The sequence below is a fragment of the Dermacentor andersoni genome, chromosome 4 (genome assembly GCF_023375885.2).
Source record: "Dermacentor andersoni chromosome 4, qqDerAnde1_hic_scaffold, whole genome shotgun sequence".
NCBI classification, from domain to species: Eukaryota; Metazoa; Arthropoda; class Arachnida; order Ixodida; family Ixodidae; genus Dermacentor; species Dermacentor andersoni.
This window is the reverse complement of record NC_092817.1, coordinates 123,262,694-123,289,756: the sequence shown is the minus strand read 5'-3', so window position 1 is coordinate 123,289,756 and position 27,063 is coordinate 123,262,694. Positions and strand designations below refer to the sequence as shown.

General features: G+C 48.5%; 1 protein-coding gene and 1 pseudogene across 1 annotated transcript in view; both read left to right on the top strand.

Annotated features, from left to right (window-relative positions):
* The first annotated feature begins 504 nt into the window (after window positions 1–504).
* The window catches only part of LOC126537430 (uncharacterized), a 46,439-nt gene continuing 19,880 nt past the window's right edge, over window positions 505–27,063 (top strand). Inside the window, exons 1-4 of the mRNA XM_055074364.2 lie at window positions 505–689; window positions 5,156–5,244; window positions 7,692–7,847; window positions 10,462–10,503. Of these exons, the coding sequence (XP_054930339.1) occupies window positions 632–689; window positions 5,156–5,244; window positions 7,692–7,847; window positions 10,462–10,503 (345 nt within the window). The 5' untranslated portion in view covers window positions 505–631. The remainder of the gene's footprint in view (window positions 690–5,155; window positions 5,245–7,691; window positions 7,848–10,461; window positions 10,504–27,063) is intronic.
* LOC140217051 (uncharacterized) lies at window positions 22,493–25,762 on the top strand (annotated as a pseudogene).

Sequence of the window (27,063 nt, the reverse complement as noted above, 5' to 3'; positions counted from 1 at the left end):
GTAAAATTTCAAGTGATAAGGTCGAGGAAAGTCAAAAGAAACTTCAAACGACGTGGGTGACAACGCTCTGGTAATGGCACTACATGTGTGCGTGTGTGTGGGGTGGGGCGAGGCTCAGCCTCCCCCGGAAAACTCCGGAGGGGGCTCGGGGCCCGCAGCCCCCCCCCCTCCCCCGTAGTCGGCACCTATGTACATTTATATGCATGATCTACACGCGTGAAGTAGAGATAAACTGGGAACGATGACATACTTACGGCAAGTTAACTATCATATTCCTAAACAATGCTCCACTCGGCGAACTTTGCATCGACAAGACAAAGTGAAAGGTAGAGGTTTGTACACGCTGATACAAAAGCCTAACGCGCATTCTTCGGTCAAAAAACGTTTCTGGTCATCTTCTTCCAGCCATATTAGAAATTTCAGCAACCTGACGACGACTTCCTCAAGTGTCTGCCCAGGGTATCGAGAGAACTACGCTGCTTACGGTTGAACCAATGACAACTTTAATAGTTTCACTTCGGCTGAAACCCCGAATACAGTACCACTCTAGAGAGCCACGTTGACTTTTTTGTCGACTCCACTCTACAAGTGCACTTTGTCACACTTTCAGTGCTTAGGCACGATCGAGATCATGGAATCTTTAATGGTGGCGTCCTTACCCACCGTATGGCTCTACGTCTGCGTGAACCGTAAGTTTGTTTTGTTTTTTCTTCTTTAGTGAGATGACAACTATACGGGCACAGTTTACGCACGTTCGCACCGTCGGCACGACTGTCCCGTACCGGCTGTGAGGGCCGCGTATGCGCCAGGGCGAACCGCGATCATGCGAGGGGGGTGTCTTGAATGCTGATGGCATAAAGAGAGAGAGAAAGCATTGTGAGTGACATAGATTTAGTATAGCCGGGCTACTGTCTTGATGCGCGCGCGTCCGCGCGCGCCCAGTGTTGGAGGCCACGTGATCTGCTGAGTTTCGGAGGCGCGGCGCGCAGTTCAAATTGCGAACGGAGCGGCAGCGCAGAACGCTCGCTTTGGGTACAAACGCGCGCGCTCCCCGTTGTCGGCGCTGATCGCGCCAGCGATGTAACCGCGAGCAGAGTCAAAACACTGTTCATACGCGTCCTTAGGGCGCATGACAGAACGCATGTTTATATAGTTAGGGAACGCAGTTTTGCTGCAGTTTATACTACCAACAAAACTACGAGCCTTTCGACGTGTCTAAAACACGTCTAAAATAGTCTAAACGTCTAATACCTTGATATCGCTGTCAATGCTTCGGCTTTTGTGCGAAACTGCAAATTACGTGTTTTCTTGGGCTTTTCCCTGTTTGCATACGCGCTGTCATTTTGGACGCATTGTCAGAATGTTGACTCATGCGAAAATAAGTCCAAGGTAAGTTTGGCGATTAAGTATCGAAATACCCAGCTTGAAAGCAGAACTATAGGCTCACGTGTCAGATTAGCACAAGTTTGTGTTGTAAAAGCTGCTGAACAGAAAAGGTTGGAATTTCATAGGGTCAGTTAAAAGGCGGCCTCATAACTGCACTGCTATAGAGACTTGTGCGCAGCTCATTAGATTTATCTTACCTATTTTCAGCAATTTTTGTAATGATTCGAGCTTCTATAAATCAGTTCTGCTTTCTGCAGTCGTTTCCTATAGTTACTGAAAAAATAAAAACAGCACGCATCCAAAACAGATGATTCTCTACCATTCAACCTTCGCTCAATATGTGCAAATTAAAATAATCTGCTAATATCGCTGGGCACAGTTTTGACTGACACTGTGACATTAACAAGAGCGACGACGACAACAACAAAGGCTTGACGCGCGCGCACGTGACGGTTTGAAAAAGCGAGGGTATCGCAGTGTATGTACGTTCAGTTGCAAGTTGTCGCTCCAGTCGCTATGGCGTTGCGCTGCTAGCTGAGATCGAGGTCGCGGGTTCAATTCAGGCCACAAGGGCCGCGTTTCAATGGGAGCGAAATACAAAAAGCACTCGTGTGCAGAAATTTAGGGCGCGTCAAAGAACTCCACACGTGGTCAAAATTAATCCGCGGAGACATGCTCCATAATGCATATCGTGGTTTTGGCACGTAAAAAAAAAAAAAAAAAAGACACGAAGTCACAATTTATGAAGTTGGCGCTCGTATTGTTTCGTTGCTCACCGTCCTGTTGTTGCGCTGTCTTATCTTTGACAATTCTACAACTGGCCCACACTTCCACACCTCAATTTCTGGCGTTTAGCTTTCTTTCTCAAGTGCAACGAAATTCATTTCGTTTCTGCGTGTTGTATGCATTTCAACAGGGACATAGGAGCTGTCTATACGAGCTAAAGCTTTCTCCAGTGACGGGCATTCTCTTATCATGCTTTTTGTTGTGATAAGGGTGGCCAGTTTGCTATTTAATTGGGCATTAATTAGGTACACCTTAATCAGCTTAACATCTCCCTTTAAGGTTCATTTCAGAGATAGGAAGACAGCCGAATGAATTCGAAAGCGAGCAGGTGCAGCTAATGCTCTACTAAACATAAACTAAGAAGTACATGGTTGGGTGTAACCATGCGTATAGAGTATCAAACCGGTTTTTTATTGGTATACCAGAACGGGCGACGAGGGAAGGAAAATGCGCTCGAGTATGATAGAGGTTTAGGTGGCGGGATGAGACTGGTGTAAATTGTAGGCGCATGCATGGCATATGGTCGGCTGAGGCTTATAAAGTGTAATTCATCGGATGTCGCTACTACAGGCGATGACTTGCTCCTACAGAGGACACAACGTATAGGCTAATGGTGCAGTGTCCTATGTGTTTATCTATTGCTTCGTCTGAACATAGAAATGCCGCTGGCTAGTCGTACCCGCCGCGGTTGCTTAGTGGCTATGGTGTTGAGCTGCTAAGCACGAGGTCGCGGGATCGAATTCCGGCCACGGCGGCCGCAATTCGATGGGGGCGAAATGCGAAAACGCCCGTATACTTAGATTTAGGTCCACGTTAAAGAACCCCAGGTGGTCCAAATTTCCGGAGTCCCCCACTATGGCGTGCCTCCTTATAAGATCGTGGTTTTGGCACGTGAAACCGCATAATTTAACTGGCCAGTCACAACGTTATGTTCTATGCTATAATTCTATAATTCTGTGCGCTTTCGATCTTTCAAGCGCCACTTTTCCGTCACCAGTTATTACTGCGAATCAAATGCATAGCCTTACCCTCTTACACCGTGAGAACTGGATTGAATTCTGATGTTTTACGTCCCAAAACCATGATTTCATTATGAGGGACGCCGTAGTGGGGCACACCGAATTAATTTTGACCACAAGGGGATTTTAACGTGTGCCCAATGCACGGGACATGGGCGTTCTTGCATTTCGCCCCCCATCGAAATGCGGCCGCCGCGGCCGGGATCCGATCCCGCGACCTTGTGCTTAGCAGCGCAACACCCTATAGCCGCTAAGCCATCGCGGCGGGTCTTGCACTTTGAGAAATGTGACGATCTGTGACGACCGTCGAGTGACCACTGGTCGTACAGCGAGGTTTCTTTGCCTCTTCCGCGTGCGTTGCGGGTATACTATCTTTCTGGGCATACACAACTCGTACCAATCGGTATGTATCGCTGGGTGTTGCCTATTCTTGGCCAACGTCTCAGAATGCGTACGTATCATTGTGTGTGTGCCTGCACAAAGAAAATAAGAACAACACGCCCGACGGGAAGAAGTCGGCAACAGAGAAGTACATCAGTAATTCACATTCTATATGCGTCATTTTGTACAAGCACCTCCGTTCTTATAGAGCTACGTTTGCATATAGCGTTTCGTTTAACTTTTGCGTAAACAACAAGGAAAATATCGCTTAAAGCGCCCTTCACCAGGTCGGGCCATATTGAACTCACAAGCGCAGTACATGCAATGCGCGCTAGCGATCGTATCTGCTAAGTACTGCATCGCTACGCGCAGCGGAAGGAGCTGAAATTTCAAACGAAACGCCGTTTTCCCTTCTGCTCGCGGGTGCCGCACTCCAAGCTGGAGAAGTGACGTATATGCGCAAGTGCGCCTACGCACATGTCTAAGCTGTGACGTCGCTAGTGGTGACACGTGACTTCGAGAATTATTCAACGTAACATCCTTTAATTGTGTGATAGGTTGCCTAAAGAGAAATAATAAAACGCACAAGCCGAATGTCTGCGTGTTTTTGTTTAACTTCGCACCGCAGCAAGAGGGACTTCTGTTTCGTCTGCTTGTTCCCACGTCGTGCAGTCGCGAGCGCTGACAGCGAAACTATGTGATCTTCTGCCGCGTTCCAGGGCGCGATCACGCCCTGTGAACAGCTCGTGTTTGCCTCAGTGTTCGTATAGCACCGACTTACACCGCTAGTCAGGTGTTCTCGTGCACAGCGCGCAAAATCGTGCGCTGCGGGGAGCCTATCAGATCACCTTATCCGTTGGACAATAAAGTTTATTCTATCCATCTGCGGGGAGCGAGACAAACGCAACAGCTCGCGCGCGGCACCGTCAGCAGAAGTGCGCCGCGCAGCAAAAAAAAAAACACACAAAAAAGGAGGACAAAAAGAAAAGAAGGCGGGGCCCGTGACGTATGCGTCACGCGATCCTCGAGCTCCAGTATGGGAGAACGCAGGGAATGAATTTCACATGAGGGGGCTACACCAACACCACCTAGATAGCACAAGGCCTTTTCACTCCGATCCGTGACGTCATGTTACCTAGCCCGGCTGCCATAGAATACAATGGGGATGATCCCGAGTAGGCAACAGTGATTTTGACGTCACCGCGTTCGTCACCCCAGCCTTGTCAATGGGAATTTAGGGCCATGTTTGTGACGTCATGGATCGGAGTAAACAGGCCTTGCGCTATCTAGGTGGCATTGGCTACACGGGGTAGGTGGAGAGAGCGTTATACATCTTAGCAGTGACGTTGGCCTCCTGAAATCATGGGTTCGCGGCAGTGAAATAATTGTATCTCGGTTAATAATGAACCCATTTTAAAAACTCTTGCGGCAGAACGCTCCCTATAGAGGACACGCAACAACTTCCAGCGTATAACCGAAATTTTCTGTGTGGCCTGGTCAGGGGCCCTTTAAAACTGATTTGCCACTTAAGCCATGTATGCGCCGAATTTCGTGCTTTCATCTCTGTCTCGTCTCTATTTCAGCGGCGCTCACCATATCGCTGTTCATCAGGGCCGGCATCGGGCTTCTCAGCTGTTTTACCTCCATCCTCATTTTCTTCGTCGTGAGTTGCGTACGTATGAAAGCAGGAAGACTGCCGCCATTGCATCCCATACTCTGAGAACGCATTGCACGGCGCCTTCTTGCGTATTCTATTTGTTAGTACAACCACGATCCATATAGAGTCAGGAGAACAGATGCATCGGGCGAGTTGACTGTTATAGGTTTAGTTGGAATGTATATACCTCGATAGGTTTGTCGACCATGCTAGTGTGCTTTTAAGAAAATTGAAGTTCGTTAACTTGCTCATTATATGGTTTCGTCTTGTGCACTCAACTACCGTCAGGTTCATTGAGTAATCCACCTAAAAAGGTGGAACTGCATTACTTGCCAAAGGCGATATTTTGTTTCATTTTTGATGCGATAGCATCAACTGGCCCATTGAGCGGGAAAGCCAGTGTCTGTAGCAGCGAAACGGCTTCCTATACTCCGTTTCAGACATCAGGTGCAACGCTGTGGAGGCTAGAGATACTTTTTGCGATGGCTACGTGCCCACTGAGAAATAGTTTGACGTTCTTGATCGTAATTGTGCGAAACTGTTCTCTAAAGAGGCCCCCTGCTGAATGAAAAACGTTGTAATACTTCGAAACAAAAATACTGTGGCGTACGGCTATCTGATGCGTTTTTCTATATCAATTTGTTTTTAATTGCGTTTCTTTTTGGGTTTTTTTTATTGGCAGCCCGCAGCGGCAGCCTCACGTGCGCGCTCGCGTGAGCATACGCCTTTGTGCGTGCAGCGAGGCATGGATGGAACGCGCGGAGTGATACATTTTCGTCGCCGAACTTCTTGCGCAGCTTCCACAGCGTTGCACCTGATGTCTGAAACGGAGTTGTAAGTTGACACTGGCTGCGACGCCACGTCACCTGCGACGCCACGTCACCTGCGCGCATCGACGGAGCAGAGCGGGCACAGAAGCGCACCTGCTGCCGCGTCACGTGTCGCGGGGGGGAAGAGGGCATCGCCGCCACGCCACGTCACCCTCTCTCTCAGAGGACTGTGTTATCCGCGCGTTCCCTGTCCGCGCCAGCTCTCGCCTGCGTTCTACTAACTGCGCCTCGGTAATCGCTGTGAAGGAATTAATACGTTAAAAAAACATAATAAATTAGAAAGGAAAAACGTTGGCGGTGTAGTTAGCTTCAAAACTACGACCCCACACTCAGAAGACCAGTGCCGTATCCACTGGGCTAAGCCAGCGCCACCTAGAAGCAGGCCTGTGCACTCTGCTTTATGACATCGTGCTACTTGGACCAAAATTTCTATTGCCGAGCCCGGCGTGATGAAAGGGGATTGGATAAAACAGGCGCGGCAATGAGTACAAGATGAAGAAGAAACACGTTGGGTGCGAAATATGGCAGCAAAGTCGACGTTGGCTGTGTACCGATGTCATAAGAACTTGGCATGGTGCACCTATATGTCAATTCCCTCGGGAGTAGGTTGCTCTTTGAAGCAAGAGCTGGTGCGCTCCGTACGCTTGTGCGCCTTCGAAGCATAAATCGTGATGTGAGTGATGTGCGGTGTAGGGCGTCCGGAAAAGCGGACGAAAGCATTGAACATGTGGTGCTACAGTGTGAGGGCATCGGGCCATCTGCCGTGCAGGGTTTATCTCTGGAGGCTGCTCTTGGTTTCGATCTGACTAGTAGAGAGGACGGTGCATGCGGTGTAGACAGAGCCGTAGTCGCGGAGACAAAGAGACGCCTTGAGTGCTGGCGAGCGGCACTTGCGGATGGACCCCAATGACTGATTATCAGTGCAGCGCATTCTCCCCCTTTTCTCTTCTCTTTCTTTTGGTGTTCTTTCCTTTTCCTACCTGTGCTTGCTTTGCTCGATAGGCAGGCAATAGAGCGTCATTCTGGCTTGGGCGTGGTTGCCACGTCCACCCGATACAAAGGGTTGGCCACAACATCATCATCATCATCATCATGCTAAAGATATTGCGAGATGCCCCGCCTTCCCGGCGGCGCGGGCAGCCAGACAACGCGGCTGGTCTGAACTAAAGCCCCTCCATACACGTTGACGCGTGGATGTAGGGGCTTTAGTCTGAACAGGCGCGAGCGCTCGCCGCCTCGCCGCTTTGAAAATCCGCTTGTCCGCTTAGACGCTCCGCTTTCGGTGTGAATGTGCCTTGAATCAGAGAGGCTATAGGTTTGATCGCATTCGATGGCGACTTATAGATTCAGGTGCACGTCAGAGAACCCCAAGCGGTCAAAGTTGATCCGGAGCCCCTGCTTATGGCGTACCTCATAATCCGAGCCTACAGTTTCGGCACCGTGATACCCAAGATCAAGGATGCCTCTGCATTCTCGATCTGCCTGCCACTGACTATAATATCTGCGTACGTGAGACTGAAACATTTTAATGTTCATCAATTCGCGCGCTGTCACACTGCTGCGGACGTGAGCGACCTCGGGGGTGACATACACTTGCTTTCGTATCCTCTCGCATGACCGACGCGCAAGCAGAACGTTCTGATGCCCCTTCGATTGTTCTTGGTCGTCAATGTGGCGGCGGTGCTCATCGACGTACCCGCCAACCTGCTCATGTTCGGGCTCAAGCTGGCACGCAGAGACTTGATATTTCACGCGCACCCGTGCATCGCGATGGCGGACAGTTCAAACGTAAGGACTTTCCTTACTCTTTCTTTTTTTTTCACTTTCTTTTTCGTTATTGGTATGCGTTTTCATTACGCATACGCATACTTGTCCAATGACTATGTTGTGTTGAGACTCTGAGAAACTAACTATACCGTGTGTGTGTTTTTTTTTCTCTTTCTCTCTCTCTTCTAAGTTGAACAAATTTGGGGGGAAAGGGGTCAATGACTAGTGTTTTGAGCGAATGGAGCACATAGGCCGGTTCGGTCTGTTCAGCTGGATTACCTGAACAGGCGGACATTATACTTGAAGGAGAAATTGAAATATCGAAACAGCTAACGGCAGTGATAAATTTTCTTAAATATTTTCTGTGAGGTAACTGTTCAAATTGCGGAAGTGGAGTAAATCAGCCAGCAACGAAACCATCTCTGCTTTCACTGTAAAAAAATATATTCATTTAACGCAGATAATACGGCAATAACACCACTAATAAAACAAGCAGTAACTGTTGGCGGAACGCGGCGGATCTACCGTCCCGAGAGACATGCTGATTCCTTCAGCAATGCGGCCGAGCCAAAAACTGAGTGTCTGTTTTTTTTTAACCACCACAGGTTACAACTAGCAAAAAACTTGTACCACGCCCAAATGTGTACGTCGCCATGAGTCGGGAATTTGGAGAGGCCCTGAAAAACGTGCCCTTTCTTGAACCCGAAAATTTCGAAGTGCGCTTTCACCGTATGATGTGTGTCAGCTGGCAGCCGGCTGACATTTCAAAAGAAAGAAAGAAAACAGCGGCGAGGGGGAAAGAGAAAAGACCTACCCAATAAATCATCATGCTTTCTGTGACGTCATCGCCGATACCTCGTATAGGTTCAAAGCGATTTTATGAGAAGCTGCAGGAGAGTGAGTGAGACATTGTGTACTTCCTGCTGTATTCGGTGGAACAATATTTGCCTCGCATGTTTTACGGTAAGATCGTCTAGAGGACGCTTTTCTCGATCCGATCAAGAAGTCCATTAATGGACCGTATGACGTCCACCGCTATCGGAGCACTCCCCCAAAAAATTCGTGGAACCCCATGGCACGGAAGCTGCAATTGCATTCACAAATGTTCCAAGCAGCGAGAAAAAAGGCGCAGACGAAGGGCAGAGAAAATAGACCGGATGCAAGCATAGCGTTTCAGCTCCCGCATGGAAATGGATCAGTAGTGCGTGTATTCGTCCATGTCTTTGTCCTTCTCGCTTTAAGCAGGAGCTTTACCTCGTGGGCTCCTGCCTAAATACAAAGGAAAGCAGAAATCGTTTTTTTTTCTTGGCAACTACTGCACAAAATTGTACGAGGTTTGTTGCGTTTGAATGAAAAATTATAAATCTAGAGACTGATGCAAGCGGATTCTTTATTTAAGCGGTTGAATTTCGTCAAAGATATTGTTGAAAATCGCAAATGTTAAGAAAACGAAAGCTTCAAGTTTACAACTCTGAAATCAGAAATTGCAAATGATATCACAATTCTCCAAATTACGTCTAATAGTGCTTATAAAGCGAATACATTGAGGTATATAATACATGGCTCTGTAGAATACGCCACTAATGTGTGAGTGGGACTTTTGAAAAATCGTATAAACTTTATAACGAATTCACAGATATAAATTAGTATGTTTAATTTGTCCGCGTTGGATTTTCTAAAGGATGCAGTTTACAGAACTGCGATATCTGTTCTTGGTGTAAAGTTACAAATTCGTAAACATAGAGTTTCTATGTTTTCCAAACTTACCGATTTTCGGCAATTTTTGCAAAAAGAAATGAAGGCCCTAGACCAGGCTTCACTCCTAACAGCCATTAGAATCTAACTTTCACACGAATTTTATCAGAATTGGGTCAGGGGTTATGTCAGAAAAGCGTTTCTGCGTTTTGCATGTATTACAATACGCTGCATCGGAGTGGGGCCCAAACTAAAGATTTCTTCTTCGTGCCTTTGACCATAAAAGCGGTTATCTTCAAGACACTCCAATATAAATTCTACTGTTTGCAATGATTACGCTTGCGCATAGGGACTTGTTGCCTGGCTGTATTAAGGAAATACATGATTGCTTGGAAATTTAGGGAAGCTAAAAAAATTCTGGTGTTTTACGCGTCAAAACCACGACATGATTGTGAGGCACACCGTAGTGGGGAGTCTCCGGAAATAGGCACCACCCGGGGTTTTTTAACGTGCACCTAATAAGTGCGTGGGTGTTTTCGCATTTCGCCCCCATCGAAATGCGGCCTCCGTGGCCGGGATTCGAACCCGCGACCTCGCGCTTAGCAGCCAAACACCATAGCCACTAAGCGGCCACGGCGGGTTAGGCGAGCTAAAAGGGAACAAATGACGTCACAAGAACACCCGAAGCTGCAAGCACGAGGATTGTAGACGAGTTCATGAACCAATCATCATACCCAGCTGAGCAACCGCAGTACTAGTTGGTTATTAATACGGTCACTACATGTAACATTACTATACAGGGATAAATCCCGTTATAGTAATGTTTGTAGAAAACCTTGTGACCGAAATTGCCACTAGCTGCGCTGGCGCACACTATACCGCGGAACATTTGCTGTTCCTTTTATTTCTTTTTTCGTTTTTTTTTTTTTTTTCCTGACAGGCCCTTGTCCTCCTTGGCGCGCGGGCGGCTTCCAATATGCCGGTAAGTAGCGCCAAAAAACACTTTAGTTCCGTGATGTGTGTGAAGAATTCAGCAACTCTATAAAAATTGCCTTTACAAGTCATTTGCGGGCCTTTCGGTATAACCACCCTTAACCACCGGCACATTTTTTTTTTTTTTTTTGTAACCTATGCTAGCTAAGAGGTGGCATACATGGGCTTAAGTTATCTTATTTTTTTAACATTGTTTGTTGCTATAATACGTAGCTACTATTGCACCGTTGTTACCGTAACCTAATGCGTAGATTTATAAGTGAAAGCGATGAAACTGTTTCCGCTGTTGAGATACAGGAAGATGGTAAGTGGTTTCGGTAGCCCCTTAACGATTGATTTCGTTCTCCAATACAATAACGTTATTCTGTCAGCCTGATTCAATGCAGTTCAACGACTTTTGGCTCTGGTCACTTTTGTGGCAGCCGTCGGTGACACTTTAGGCGCTATAGCTATTCCAATCTGTTTTAATTCCGATCTCCTGACGTCAAATTTACGTAATCGCCGACGCAGGCATCGAGTGGTGACCCGCAGCTCTGTCTGAACAGCCCAATCGAATGATCTTCTCGTTTACAGGAGGTCACTTTTGTTCGATTTCACACCGAATAATATTACCAACATTGAGCGGTTTTCCTTTGCTAATTGGCTGACAAGAGGCGAGGTGCACGCTATAGTGGAGAGGGTTCCCAGTCCCTCACCTGCCGCCTCGCGTGGCCCATGGCGCATCGCCACGACCGGCGACGGGGGGGGGGGGGGGGGGGAAGAGAGAGAGAGAGAGAGAGAGAGACGAAACGGTCCAGTCGGGCCCCTATCCCAAGGCGCCGCCCAGCAAGCCGGCTCCATCGGAAGCAGCAACTTGGTTGAAGGGGAAAAAAAGTCACAAAATACGAAAGACAAGAAAGATTCACCACAACGACTGGCTGTGCAAAAACAAAAGACAAGAAGAGAGGTTCACACCACAACGACAGTCATTGTGGTGAATCTCTCTTCTTGCCTTTTGTCAGTTGTGACTGGTTTTTTTCCCTTCAACTATGTACCAACTGGCCCGTATTTCAACCCTTCTGCAGCAACTAGGGCCACCTTACCCCCCCTTTCGATGGGGCCGAACCAGCGCCTGTGATTGGTCCGCTTTGCGGTGGCTGGCTGAAATTCGCAGCGCTGTGCAAAGGAAGGTTAAACATGCCGCTAAAACTGATCCTCAGCAAAGAAGAGTTGGCAGAGCAATCTCGTAAACGTGCCGAAAGTGCTCGATAACATTACACTGCCGCGCAAAACGTTTTATTACATGCAAATAGATCCATGCTCTCCGGCAGGTGCAAGTAGCCAGTGCCTAAGCAATCGGCGGGCAGCCATCTTCTATTCCTTTCGGAACGGGGCAGTCTCCGGCTACTCAGAAAAAAAAAAAACGATTTTGTTAGGCATATCCATGCCTCTCTATCGCGTACACTTAGACGCGGTGTGTTTTCGCGGTTTTGTGACTTCGCCTTACAGACAGGCGAAGTGGGCGCAGCCCGAGAACTTTTGAACAATACCAGAGGACTATAATGGCGAAAAGGCGTCGAATCAGGAATAACTATTTTTCTTGCGTTCAGTCTAATCACGCGTAATCAATGTGCGCACGTAATATCAGATGGGAAGCTACCGCGGTTTTCGTGAGGTCGCGTGACAAACAGGCGATGTGGGGCCGGCCCGAGAATTTTTTGACCAATCGTGGAGGGTTGATTGTGGAATTGGAATAGAAAAGTTTGGTATAGCTTTAGGTTGCAGTGCCCTTTGGTTACTCTTATTACAACGATGTAGTGCAAGCTTACAATGTCGAACGTGGACCCCAGGGGTGCGGCAGTGGCGATATCAGGTTAAAAAGATTGCTCTTTATCGCTGCTGTAAGGGCTTTACGACTATTATACGATCGTTAAATAAACATTCATACGCATCTACGCCGCTATACCCGAGGCAACTTCGTACGTTATGCAAAAATAGCACGTTTTGTTGCACAGCTAACAGACGGACCTACACACGCGACTAGAGCTGCAGGGACCATCAGTAACTACACCATAAAAGAAAAAAAAAAAGTTAAAATCATGAATGAATAGAGCCAGCATGCAACGATCCTTAACACAAAAAAATGTTTGCCCGAGCAGTGCAAACATGGAATTAATGGCTAAAAAATTAAGCAGAGTCAACTCTAATTGACATCTGCGTAATGGGAAGCATGCTTGGTTTGTAGAGTATGGTTGCAATAGACCTTATAAGCGTTCCACAGCGAGAGGACCCTCGCACCATTATGCAAGTGCGATCTCAAATCTAGAGCAAGGATTTCGCAGCTTTTTTGACGCAAAGCCGCTTTTCAAGTGGCGCAAAGAAACATTTCTGGTTGATTATGCAGTTCTACACACTTCATTTAGAGGCGCAGAGCGTTTCATTTAATTTCTGCAGAAGGTGTAACAATAACTATCCAAACCGCGGGTTCCTTTTCTTTACTGGCTGTTTTGTTATTTTTTTGACGGATCTATTTTCGAGATGGGCACACAAAAACGTCCAGATACACGCCAAAAAAATCGTTTGACTTTGAGAACAATGCTTCGCATTAAAATTCTGCACATGATCAGCCAGAGCCTGTAGCAGTCGCAAGCAGAACGCAAAATATTGTTGCGCAGTTTTTCGCGAGTCGAATGGGTCTAACGACTCGTCCAACCAATTGGTGTGCATGTTAAGCCAAGTGGCAGGTTCTATTGATCCAGCCACGTTTTGCACAAGCAGCGGGAGAGACGTCTGCGACCGAATATAGTTGTCCAAAATGACGTTGCAACGGCTCAATAATGCGGACCGGTAGAAATTGTCAAGTTTTACGCATAGAAGGGCGATTAAACGAGAAACTAGTTGCGCGGAATTCTAACTTGAAATATGGCTTATGCATCAGGCTTCATTTTTATCTAAATTTGGGCACTCCAACGTGCACATTATCTATACCTTTTTTTTAGAGTACAGTGTTCTTTAGGCAGTCAGAAAACTCTAGAGTCAGTGTCGATTTAAATCTGTTCTAGTTTACAAGCACCAATCCATGCGACGGCCGAGTGGCTTTACGATTACTGGCGTGTGTGTATGTATATATATATATATATATATATATATATATATATATATATATATATATATATATATATATATATATATGTGTGTGTGTGTGTATGTATGTGTGTGTGCGTGTGTGTGTGCGTGTGCGTGTGCGTGTGCGTGTGTGTGTGCGTGTGTGCGTGTGTGTGTGTGTGTGTGTGTGTGTGTGTGTGTGTGTGTGTGTGTGTGTGTGTGTGTGTGTGTGTGTGTGTGTGTGTGTGTGTGTGTGTGTGTGTGTGTGTGTGTGTGTGTGTGTGTGTGCATAGCTTGACGACAATGCAATCGCATGGCTTCGTTAGGCCGATTCCAAGGCGGGTCTGCTCTTTGTTATTGTTTTCGCCGCTTCTCTGATTTATTTTATCTCTTCATAGCGCATAGTAATCTATGACACTGCTTACGTAATTACGGAAATTTCGAATTCTGTAGCCTTAAGACCGCAATGCGCCGAGTAATGGTGTATCAAGAAATTGACGCAAGTGCATAATAAGATTTGAGCGGCAAGGCGCTAGCAATTTATGATTATTTAAAGAGAAAACAATGTCATTGCGAACCTAACGGTAATAATAAAGACGAGTGGAGACCTCACTTTCAGATCCACGAAGCGCGCCTCTCTGTGACCTCACAGGTTGCAACAATTACCAGCCGAAGTTATGCTCAATTGGCGATGTTTACAAAATCAATGAAAACTCTATCTAGCAATTATTGTTGAGTCGTTCTTAGAGTGAAAGAAAGTTAGAGACCGAGATCACGTGCGAACAGAATGGAATACACGACGTAACGTGATCGCGCTATTGCTATATACGGTTTGTGGGTGAGAAATTGCGGCAAGGTAAAGTTTGACTGCCGAACGATTTGTTTCGCTACAAGTAATTTTTTTTTGTTTATATGCGAAAGCGCCTGGGGTTTCAAGAGTGGTGGTTTGAGTGTGCTTCCTTTCGTGGATCCATCTGTAACTCGCGATATCCTTAAAGCTTTGCCTGTGTCTCTAACTGGGTTCTGATGTCGTATATGCTGTAAAAAAGAATAATTAACCATTATAACAACTATTTTTTGTGTATATATGCATGAAGAAATAAAAGAAAGAAGAATGTGGCAGCTAATTAAGATAAAGGTATGCGTACATTTAACGAAAGATAGTCAGTCATCGGTTACTACTTCCGTATACCAACCGCCACGTTTGTTCAGTGGTTATGACGTTATGGCGCTGCGCTGCGAAGCACGATGTCCTGAGTTCGATATCCGACGGTGGCGGCTACATTTCGATGATGGCGTAATGCGCATACACGCTCGTGTACTCATATTTAGGTGGGCATTAAATCATACAGTTTAATACGATTACTGAGAGGTAACTGTGGTGCTAATGTCGATGGGAGCTGTAAGCAAGGAAGTTCAGCCAGGATGGGGACGATGGTTATAGTCTTGGAGGAATGAAAAAAAAACTAGGAGGAAGCGTCACGTGATTCTGCTAGTCTCAGCAAGCCAACCTCCTCTGAAGCCGCCCCTCCCGCTTGCCGGGGCCTTGGCGCGGTGCCTTTTAGGTAGGAATAGGCCCACATTGTTGCCGGACCATTCGTGCTTGTTTGGTACGTGGTAACGATTAGTGGCTTAGTGGCGCCTCTTGTGAAAGGCACGGAAGGACGTAGGAAGTACAAGGCGTGGGTTTCTGCTACCACGGGCGTCGTTCTTCGCTTGAAATGCGTTGCCTCGAAGCATGGAGAAAAACGGAAGACACTTTGTCGAGACTAAAGTGTGAGACGGCGAAAGCCTGACACCATTGCCAATGGTGATTTGTTGCGTCGGAAACACCACGGAGGTACACAACTCGTAAACTGTTATGTGAATGTTTGTTTGTTTATTAAATGCCTGCAACGTCGTTTACGCCTATGTCCATCGTTTCGATGTCTTCTGAGTCCATCATTTCAAAGCTGTCATCGGGGAGGATGTCGGCTTGCAACTCATGGCCGGTGAACTCCTTGTGCTTTAGTGGGTCCACATCCAGGATGGCTGCTTTGCAGCGCCGAACTGTTGCAGTGCCGTTTGTGGATCAGGAAGAGGCGCGTCTTCCATGGCGGTGTCGGGGTGTAGTTGGCCATCCTCATCATCCACTTCACTCGATTCACTTGTACTTGCTCGGCTTGCCGCAGTAAGATGGCGGTCACGGCGCTTCCGAGCTTCATTTGCCTTGGTACCCGGAGATGCAGCAAGTCGCTTCAAACGCATTGCCTCTCTTGCGTTGGCCCGTAGCCTCCCTGGACTTTGTGGTGTCGGACGCGCCTCGCTGCCCTGATGCATGCGACGTATACGCTCAGCCTCTCTTGAGCGCGGCTTGCGTTCAGCGGCTGCCGCACGTCGCGTGTTGGGAGACACGGAGACACTGGTTTGGCGAGACGAGGCATCCTTCCCACACGATACCGCAAAATAAACTGCCGCCACCGCCGCCGCCACACCACACCCAAGCAGACGGTCGCCGCGCGCGCCTCGCGGCAGTGACGTCAGGCCACACAGCGCCTAATCGGATGGCCACCTCAAGCGCGTGACGACAGTGACGTCAGGGCGCACCGTCGAACACACGGCCGCCACGCGTGCCGATGTGATGAGTCATCCCGCGCGGCGCCGAACCACCATGACACCCTCACTTGACAGTGACGTCACGCACGCGAGCCAATCAGGAGGCGCACACCTGTGCCTAGCGACAGTGACGTCACGACACAGAGGAGACCAATCAGGAGGCCGGAAAGCTGTGACAGTTTCTGCTAACGGCAGATGATCTCGACAATGAGCCATTAAAGGCTTACGCCTTAAAAGACTGAGTAGCCAGACCCATGGCGACATAACTTTCAAAGCGTCACTTGCGCTTACTACCGCTGTTAGTTGGCGCTCTGACATCGAGACCCGTCCAGAGCGTGGTCTATTGTTTCGTAAAAGCAGCTGTTGGGTACCTGAAACCCCGGTGCGTATTTCTCTTGCTAATTTTTGTTCCGCTGTCTAGCACCTATATAGGTGCTCATTAGCATAATTCACGCGGCTCGTCGCACCACTAATTATGGCGGAAGAAGAGATGGCAGCTCCGGCACTTGCGTAGCGCAGGCGGATATCTCTGGCGCGTGCAACGCTATCGGTAATATTCAACCTTTCTCAGCCAGCCGAATCAGACTGAGTCACTTGCGTTTCACGAGATAGCCATAGATAGCGATAACGTGGCCAGGAACGTGCGCGCTTCACCACTGGTAGGCCACGTATCTTGTCTCAAGATAGAAAACAAGTGCGTTGGCGCCAACGTACGATGACTCATTCCGTTTCCCGGCAACCTGCATCCTAGCTAATGAAGCAGACGACGGCTTGTACGCAGCAGACGACGGAAGCGAGAAGCGTTTTCGACGGAATAATCATGCGCTTTGAGCTAGCTGCTTTATTTTTACTGCGGAGGAAAACTGTTTTGGTTTAGCGAGAACCTTAAGTACAGTGCCTTCATTTCAGTTTCTTAGGCAAAACGTGAAGTTTGCGTGACGTTACGAAATCATAATGGGGCCATCAGCACCATCTTGTACGCATCGTCTACGTCACGCATCGAAGAACATGGCGGAATGTCCAGAATAGAGCCCCAGGCCGCACGCGATCTTGTTTCACTCGTGAGTACATTACGCGCGTTGAAACAGCGACGTCTTCGTCAATATTAAATAACATTAACATCAGTGATTTACTTTATTCGCGACATTAACGCTGACAGGTCTCCTTTGCGGAGAAGGAACCGAAGCGGTAGTGCTCGGCTTGCACTGGACATGGCGACAGTTGCGGACACGCTGGAAAATTTCAGTAGGCTCCTACAGTGCGGTACGTTTTAAATAAACGTCGCGTAAATTTGTCCACGAGGAGAAACGAAGAACCTGACGAATGCAGCCATCACCTTGCAGATATTTTCGGTGCATTTCAGAGCGCGACAGCAAAAGCAGGATTCTCGCAAGTGAGGGCGCTAACTTTCAAATATGAAACTAGGTGGCGTTAGTTTTCTGGACAAGAAAATGTGCATTCATGCAAACGGTGGTGTATGAGATACAATAAATTAACGCGATGCGCTTCTACCGTATATCACGTAAACGGAGCCGTTAGCTGCGTTTACATAAATGCGACAGAAGCGTATCGTACCAACTTTCAAGCGCATGCATCGAGTCTCGTGTAAATGAGGTAATTCTCTAGGAAGGTGTATCTTATCAAATGCGCCAAACAGCTGTAGATTGAGATGTAAAAATGCGCATTTCCGCGGCGGACGTAAACGGAAGCGCATCGTGTCCTGAATTATGGGTACGCATTGTGGATACGAAAAGGGATAAGAAAAGAGCAGATTGGGTGGGGGAACAAACGCGGGTTAATGACATCTTAGTTGAAATCAACAAAAAGAAATGGGCATGGGCAGGACAGGTAATGAGGAGCGAAGATAACCGATGGTCATTAAGGGTTAGGGACTGGATTCCAAGGGAAGGGAAGCGTAGCAGGGGGCGGCAGAAAGTTAGGTGGGCGGATGAGATTAAGAAGTTTGCAGGGACAACATGGCCACAATTAGTACATGACCGGGGTAGTTGGAGAAGTATGCTTCCCTACCTTTCTCTCATTTGCAACTCTCTCTTTTTATGGGAGAGACCTTTGCCCTGCAGTCGGTGTAACCAGGATGATGATGATGATGATGATGATGATGATTGGGGATACGACAACCGGTTATCGCCGCTGCCACACTGCGGGTCATCAAAACAAAAATGGCAGCTGACGGAGCAGGCCTCACGCGATTTGTCACTAGTGAGTACATTCAGGGTGTCTACCAACCGGGAATTCTCAGGGAATTTGAATAGTCTGGAATTACTGAGGGAAAACTCAGGGAATTTGTGCTTTTATCAGGGAAAATTAGCTGTAACTTTATGGAAAGGGAACGTAAGTCGTGTTAAAGCTGGCTCCAGTAACAGAGGAATTGCAACGAATCGTCTTCGACGCCGTGTCATCGGCACGAGGTATTGCCAGAGTACTTAACGACCGATTTTCCGGACGCCCGATTTTTCGAACATGCCCGATAATTCGCACGGCTTTGCGGCACCACCACGTACTCCATATAGTCAATGTATATTGCCCTGACTGCAGGTCTGAAATAGCATTAATCAAAGCCACCACCGCCGCCATTTTGATTATCTCGCCGTCTCGAACGAATACTTTCGCACGCAGGTCCGCTGGCAGCCGTAGCCACCACCACGGCAACGTTAGGCCTAGCTGCTTCTACGTTCGCTATTAAGCTTCTTGCTGTGCGGTGCTGTGTTTTTCATTTAAAGAATTCGCCGCTGTCAGCATTGGCACCGACTCCGCCTTTGTAATGCTCGCGATTGGCTTCGAAGCTCGCAGAGCACAGGGCGTTGCGTAATGCCAGTCTCCGAAAGTTAGCTTTGCCTTAGTACAGAAATATTACGCGGTGAAGGGTAACAAGCGTGGGAAGGGGCAATTGTCACGGGACACAGTATGTATTCCTTAATTATACACGCGTGCACCCCCATCTCCTATCACAGTAAGAGCATCGATATGCTTAATAAGTGTACTGGTAGGCCTTAAGAGCTTTTTCGGACGTGCCTGCGGCAATTTTAGCCCTTAAGGGCACTTAAAGACATGCATGCATTTTTTTCGGACTTCCCGATTTTTCGGACGTTTTTGTGGCCCCTAGGCAGTCCGAAAAATCGGACGTTGACCGTACAACTGACCAAGAGGATGCTTCAAATGATCCATGGGGTGAACGCGTGGCAGAAGGAGGATGAGAACAGAAATGACCGACGCACTGAGGAATTAACGGGAAAGGAAGCGTGCCGCCGCCTCTTTGAAGGCGCTTGAGCTCGAAAAACAGTGTTGGCTGACGTTGAGATGCAGGTGTCCCTCATTCAAACCAACATAAACTCTTTAAAGCAGTAAAACCCAACACTGAAATGTTGTGTACGGGCTGAGAGTATGTGAGGACAGTTAAGGTTGACTTTCCAGCTGCTGTGAGAGAATCTTAGTTGTGACAAAGTTCAGGCTTCATACTGATGAGCTTGCTATCAGTTGATAGAAATAGCGCATATTCAAAAATATTTACCTATATATGCATCTCCTTTTTATTCGTATTTTAAATTGTTTGACTCAATTTGGAATGGGTTTTACCATTTGTTTTTTCGCTGTGCCCTCTGTTTTCTTCTTAAATAAAATAGATATTACTCCTTACTATTCAAACTGGATTAAGTTTTTTTAGAGCGCAGCTCTTTGGCGTCCGTTCCTGGGTTTCGCGTCGTCGTCGGCGTTGTCGTCGGCCTCGTAACCAGCTCCGCCCCCCTTTCATCCCCCCAGCGCTAGCAGCGACCGACTGATACCGCTGGATGCCGCTGACGCCGCTAGAGAGTCAAGATAACGTGACTGCATAGAACACCGTCGCCGCCATGCAGAAAGAGGAGGAAAGGGTCCCCCCCCCCTGTTCTTGTGTGGCGGATAGGGTGCTCTTCAGTTGCCGACGCGCCGGTTATTTCACGTAGGCCCCGGCACGTCGACGAATACGTGACCACCTTCCCACGGCTAGACCTGGTTCTTAGCGCTGCGGAAGCGAGGGTATCATATTGTTTGTGTCGGCATCGGCGGCGTTGTCCCTGAAACCAACTCCGCAGCTGGGGTTGACTCACTATCGGCGTCAGCGGCATCAGTCAGTCGCTGCTATCTCTTCCCTCCTCCCTTTATCGTGTTGTCCGCTTGCTGCGCGCGCTTCTGCCCCCATCGTTTGCCGCTGGGTGTACACGCCGCCCCCCTCCCCCCTCTTCCTGCGAGTCTCCGGTTGTCAAAGCGCCGGCTCGAACTTAATTCCTTTCTTCGCTCCTCCTCCAATGCAACCCCTGTGCGGTGGCAATCAGAGAGCCAGATCGGTGGCGGCGGATCTGTATATGTGCACCGCCCGAGCCGAAATTGCCGCTGCCGTTCGCCCTGTGCGGTGGCAATCAGAGAGCCAGATCGGTGGCGGCGGATCTGTATATGTGCACCGCCCGAGCCGAAATTGCCGCTGCCGTTCGCCACTGCGAAATTATCTTGCTGGTAGTAGCTGCCTACTTCGCCCCTACCGCACTCACGAAAGACGTCGTGCACTTCCTGCAACTCGCATTAACCGTCCATCGATCCACACCGATGTTAGTAGTGGGGGACTTTAATGTTGACATAAAGACAAACAGCAATTTCCTAACACTTATGCGGGAGAACATCCCGTTCCTCTCGCTCGTAACGCGTCCCACGGCTGTGACAACCTCGCGAGGCACTTGTATAGATCTCGTCTTTGAGAATCAAGCATTGGTGTACCAAGTCGAACATATATCAGTCTATTTCTCCGACCACAAAGCTTCCTTCATGACTGTCAAGAACTGTTAGTGGAGTCTTTGTTAAAGGAATACGTGTGAAAAATAAAAAAAAAATTCTGTGATAGCGCATACATGTGTTGCTCGATTTCTTTGCCTCAATCTATCGAAAAGGTGAAACAGCTTATTTGCTGCGCTCAAATTTCGCATTAGGAAGTAACGTAATCGTCGGTAATTTTTTTCAACATCACTCTAAGTAAATTTTACCCCCTTTGGAGTGTATATTTGCCACCTAACAATAATCGTCATCTGCCTTGCCCGCATTTCCTTTCTTGAAAACGGCGCGGTCGTTACTTTCCTGTCGGGAATGCTATGTCATGCTGATAACGCGCATGCCGTTCATTACTGGAACGTACCGGGCTCGCCGCGTTAAAGAAAGGAAATGCGGACAAGACAGATTACGATTATTGTTCTGTGGCAAATATACACCCCAAATGGTGCAACTGTCGTTATAGTGATGCGTACTAGAGAGTGACAGCATCAAGCAACATGGTGTCAGCTTGTCTTGACATAAAACAAAGTGCTGGCTCATTCAGGGAATCTTGCAAAGGTGCTCAGGGAAAACCTGGAAAACTCAGGGAATTTACAAGTGTTAACTTGGTTGACACCCTGAGATTACGCGTGTTGAAAAAGTGTCTTCTTGAGATTTACATTGCCGAGTTATTTTATTTGCGGCATTAATGCAGCCAGGTTTACCTTGAAGAGATAGAAGCCGAGAGAGCCACGATCGGTTACCACGGGACATGGCAACAGTTGCGAACACATTGTGAAAATATTGTATCCTGATGCAATATCGGGCGGTCCGCAACATCAACGACGTGTAAACTTGTCCACGTGGAATAAAGGAGAAACTGGTGGAGTGTAGCCGACCTTCTACAGCTACTTTAGTGTTCATTTCACAACACGACAGCAAAATCAGGCTTATAGAAAGTGAAAGGACTAACTTTCAAATATGACACTAGGTGTCGTTATTTTGCTGAACAGGAAAGTGCCCAGTCATGTAAATGGTGGCGTATGAGTATATGCGATATATTAATGCGATACGCTTCTACAGTATTCATGTAAACGCGGATAAAGACTGCATATTATGTTGCCGTGTGCAAACAAGTGTTCAAGTGCTTAAAAATGCACGCAGAAACTCCGCTTGCAGTTGTCCAAGTATGCGTAAGCATTGTGCCACTTGGTCATCTCCACGCAGCCCGGTGTCATTGTCAATGTTATGGAACTTGATCCAACCAGTATTGCTATATCTGTATGACGTCACGCCAGCACACGGCATGTATTATCGCCGCTGTTCCTCCTCCCCACCCTTCCTCTCTAACTGTCTCGCACAACCCCTATATTAGCCCGCATCAGAGCAATACACGTTGTCTTGGCCCAGCCACCGCCGTGTATCGTGCGTGTTCTTTAAGTGACAAGGATGGGACGAGAATGGGCCGCCCTCTTAGTACACCACTGCCTTCGCCACCACGGAAGGATATGCATGCCAGCCCGCCGCAGCTTGACGAGAAGAGCGACAATTAGCCAGCTTACCAAGTTCGACTGGAGGCCTTCTTTGAAGGAAATGGCGTCACGGACGACAAGAAGAAGCGGGCCCTGTTGGTTGCAGCGCTGAAAACCCACACCGTGGATGTTGTTAGTGGTCGATGCGCGCCAGTCAATGTGAACGAACTCTCATACGCCCAAGTGGTAGTTTTGTTGCAGCAGCACTTCTCCTCACTATAGCACAGCCTTACAAGTATTTTACACGCGACGAGCTGCCAGGCGACCCTGTCAAAGATTTCATAGTTGCCATTCGTCAGATAGCGGACACATGCCATTTTGGCTCAACGTTGGACAGAATGCTACAAGATCGCATTGTCTGTGGCCTGCAAACGCAGGAGTGCATCAGCAGTTGCTTGCGAAGCCGCAGCTGACGAGGAGTGAAGCAGAATAAAACGGGTTATCAGCCGAAATGGCAGAAGCGAGCGCGCAACAGATAATGAGCCACGCCGCCGAGGGAAGCGTACATGCGATGGGAGGCCAGTCTTATCGCCCAAGAAATCAACCACGGATTATTTCGTGCACCCGCTGCGGAGTGAAAGGGCTCCAGAGGAGGGCACCGCTTTAGGCACGGAAGGTATATTCGCACTGGAGGCAGTGGACAGTCATGTCAGCCACGTCGGCATCACGCAACCCCTTGTGCGCACACTGAATTGTGCGGGCGTTCCAGTGGACGTGCAGGTCGATACAGGGTCACCGGTGTCGGTCATCACGTGGCCCACCTATGAACAAAACAGTGTCGCCCAAGCTGCGTGGTTCGCCATTGAAACTGACTTGATTCATAGGAATGCTTCCCGTGCGTGGACAGCTCTAGCTCAAGGTTTCGTGTGGAAGCCAGTCGACGGACGGATCCCTGAGAGTCCTTTTGGCCTTGGGCATTATTGTCCCTGGGCCTCATTCTAAGTGGGCCACACCGGTGGTGTCGGTAGTGAAGCGTAACGGCCGCATTCGCCTCTGCGGCGATTTTAAACTCAAGGTAAATAAAGCGTGTCACACTGAGCAAAATCCATTGCCAGGTGTGGAATATGTCCTGACAACGTTGAACGGTGGCCAGGCTTTCACCATGATAGACTTGCGCGAGGCTTACAATCGGCTACCGTTGGACGAGGAAGCCGTGCTACTTACGACCGTAAACACACATAAGGGACTGTTTAGCTCCACTCGCCTGCTGTTTGGAGTGGCTTCCACGCCTGCAGTGCTCAAACGACACATGGAGAACATAAGGACTCCCTGGGGTTCAGGTCTACTTAGACGACGTCATCATCGCAGATGAACACAATGACTGCACCACACTGCGCGTAGTATTGCAGCGTTTTCGGGATTATGGCGTGCGCTTAAATGCGGACAAGTGCAAGTTCCGTTAAGCCGAGGTGGATTTCCTAGGACACCAACTTAGTGCTCAGGGACATCAGCCAAAGTTGGAAAGCGTGGATGCCATTTTTCAGATGCAGTTGCCGCGGAACCTCGCAGAATGAAGGTCGTACCTAAGCATAGTAACACACTATCGGCCAAGGCGCCTCTGTATGGCGCCTCTGCTACGCAAGGAAGCTAAGTGGGAGTGGCGTGAGAGTCAAGAACAGGCGTTCAGCAAGGTCAAGGACCTCCTCAAGTCTGCGAATTTCCTGGCGCATTTTGACCCACGCAAGGCTATTGTCCTGGAATGCGATGCTTCTCCGGAGGGATCGGTGCAGTACTTTCTCAATATGTCGGGGACGGAGTGTGTCGGCCCATAGGGTGTCGCTTTCGTGTAGTGAGGGAACCCGAGAACAATTATTCACAGCTGGCGTGAAGCCCTGGCTCTAATATTCGCGGTCTCGAAATTCCGATAATATCTACTCGGTAAGCTATTACCACTGCTGGCTGACCATAAGCAGCTTGTGGAACTTTTTCCTCCAGATAGGGCTGTACCAGAGATGGCCGCTGCCCGAATCCAGCGATGGGCTGTGCTGCTGAGTGCATATGACTATACGTAATGAAACACCAGCTATAGGGAAGGACAATGTACCAGCACATGCCCTTAGCCGACTCCCGACGTCCACAACGTCTCAGCCGGAGACCCTGGAAAAAACCGAGGATGGTGCGTACGTCTTGCTCACGGAAAGCCTTAATGACGGTGTTATGTCCGCGAAGCAACTGGTCGCTCTCATGTCGCACGATGAGGATTTAGCAAAGGTACAAAAATGGGTGCGGGCAGGATGGCCAAGAAACTTGGGACCCGAGGACCTCCATTTGCGGCCATACTTCAACCGGAAGGCTGAGATAACTTGGAGTCATGAGTCTATATACTGGGGCCATCGTGTAATCGTGCCCAAAAGAGCAAGAGCGGCAATGTTACGCCTGCTGCATGATACTCATCAAGGTATTTGCTCAATGAAGCAGATAGGCCGCACCCTGCTGTGGTATCCCCGGATCGATAACGAGATTGAGAACATGGTTAGGTCCCGTCCCAGTTGCGTACTAGCTGCGCTTATGCCCCCCGAGAAATCCTCGGTCGCATGGCCAGAAATGAGCGAGCGTTGGTCGAGGCTGCATATCGACTTTGCGGGGCCGGTTGATGGACATATGCTACTGATCGTTGTGGATTTACACAGTAAATGGATCGAAGCAGTACCCTTGAAAAGCTCCACAACGCACGCCAGCATAGAAGCCCTGCTCACCTTGTTCGGCACGTTCGTATTGCCCCGGACGCTTGCATATCTGATAATGGCTCACAATTTGCAAGTGCTGAATTTCAGGAGTTTACGAAGCTGAATAACATAGTACATCTCCGGAGAGCACCGTATCGTCCGCAGTGGAACGGGCTCTCGGAACGCGCCATGCGTACTGTTAAACATTTTTGGAGAAGAATGTCCTTGGGTCGTTGAAAACACGCTCGGAAAGGATTCTGCAGAGGTACCGAAGAACGCCGCTGGCCGGGAGCAGTACACCAGCGAAATTCCTAATGGGCTACGAGCTCCGTTCCAGGCTGAACAACGCAGTGGCGGCACCGGATCCTCCCGCCCCACAGTCTCCAGTTGACCGACCCGCTCTCGGTGTGCTGCAGCCGGAGGAACCAGTCTGGGTAAAGAACTTAGGGTGAGGCGAGCCATGTATCTCAGCCCGAATCACGTCATCGTACGGCCCTCGCATGGCGAACGCCGATGGTCCAGAACGGAGCCTGTGACCCTGAGCGCCAAGAAGCAACCACCAGCCATCAAGTATTTTTGACACCAGGACAAGGGCCGGAAATAAGCGAGGCCGACACGCGAGCACCCCGACGCCAACTCTCCGCCGGTCGGGCCACACACGAAAACCCCCAGACCGCTATGTACCATAGGGTGAACGAGATGCTATATCTGTATGACGCCACGCCAGCATACGGCAGCTATTATCGCCGCTGTTTCTAAGCCCCAGCCTCCCTCTCTGTCTCGCACAACGGCTATATTAACGCTCATCAGAGCAACAAACGTTATCTTGGCCCAGTCACCGCCATTTATCGTGCGGGTTCTTTCATCCTTATCCTTATCAATCATCATCGTTCGCGTATCATGTTCGATTGCGAACGTAATAGGCAGGTTTAATTAAGATAAAGTTCATTACGGCAGTCTAGCCCACCACCATTGGTGTTAATTAATCTGAAGTTAATTAGCAGCAGTTACTTGAGAAAGCTAACTAAGACATTCGAAGCCTCGATTTTTGGTGCGAGCCGAACCCACGATCCTTGGTGTTAAGGTGAATTAGGGTTAATTTATCAATGATGCTCTTGCAAAACCACCACTACATGTGCTGAGGGGGGGGGGGGGTATGCAATGTTGTTCTTTGTGGCGTCGGTGCGTTGTTCACAGTGGCGTACAGGGTGACCGAAAAATACTGTAACGTGCGTTGAATTTCATGTTATTTAATACTGTTTGCATTTTTGACCATCAACACTGATTTTTTCATGTCACTTGCGTTTTTCTAAAACAGAACTACTACTTTTACTGCCATTGGTGCAATATCTTCCTGGAAAAATGGTCTCTGAATATTTGTGGCACTCTATTGTTGCCCATCACAGGCTGGGGATGCCTATTCCGAAAATTGCAAATATGCGTAAATTGCACCGAGTCCAGATGCATCGCGTCGTCGAACGATTCCAGGAGACAGGAGGTATAAAGGACCGGCCGCGAAGCGGAAGGCCTTGAACTGCAAGAACCAGGGAACTGAAATTAGCTATCAGCAAGAAAGTCAAGCGAAATCGCCTGAGGAGCATGCGAAAACTCGCCTGCGAGCATGGAGTTAGCAACTTGTAAAACTTGTATTACTTGTAAAAGAAGATCTGGGACTCGACGTGCGCAAACCAGCAAAAGGCCAGCTGCTTACGGACCACATGAAGGCCTCCAGATTGGAAAAGTGCCGCACAACGAGGCAGCTAAGCCGCGGCGAAGCCCTCAAACGGTTGTCTTCACAGATGAGAAGATTTTCAGTGTTGAACCGGCCTAGAATTCACAAAACCATCGAGAATTGCTGCCAGTCGGGTTTCCTCGAAATGT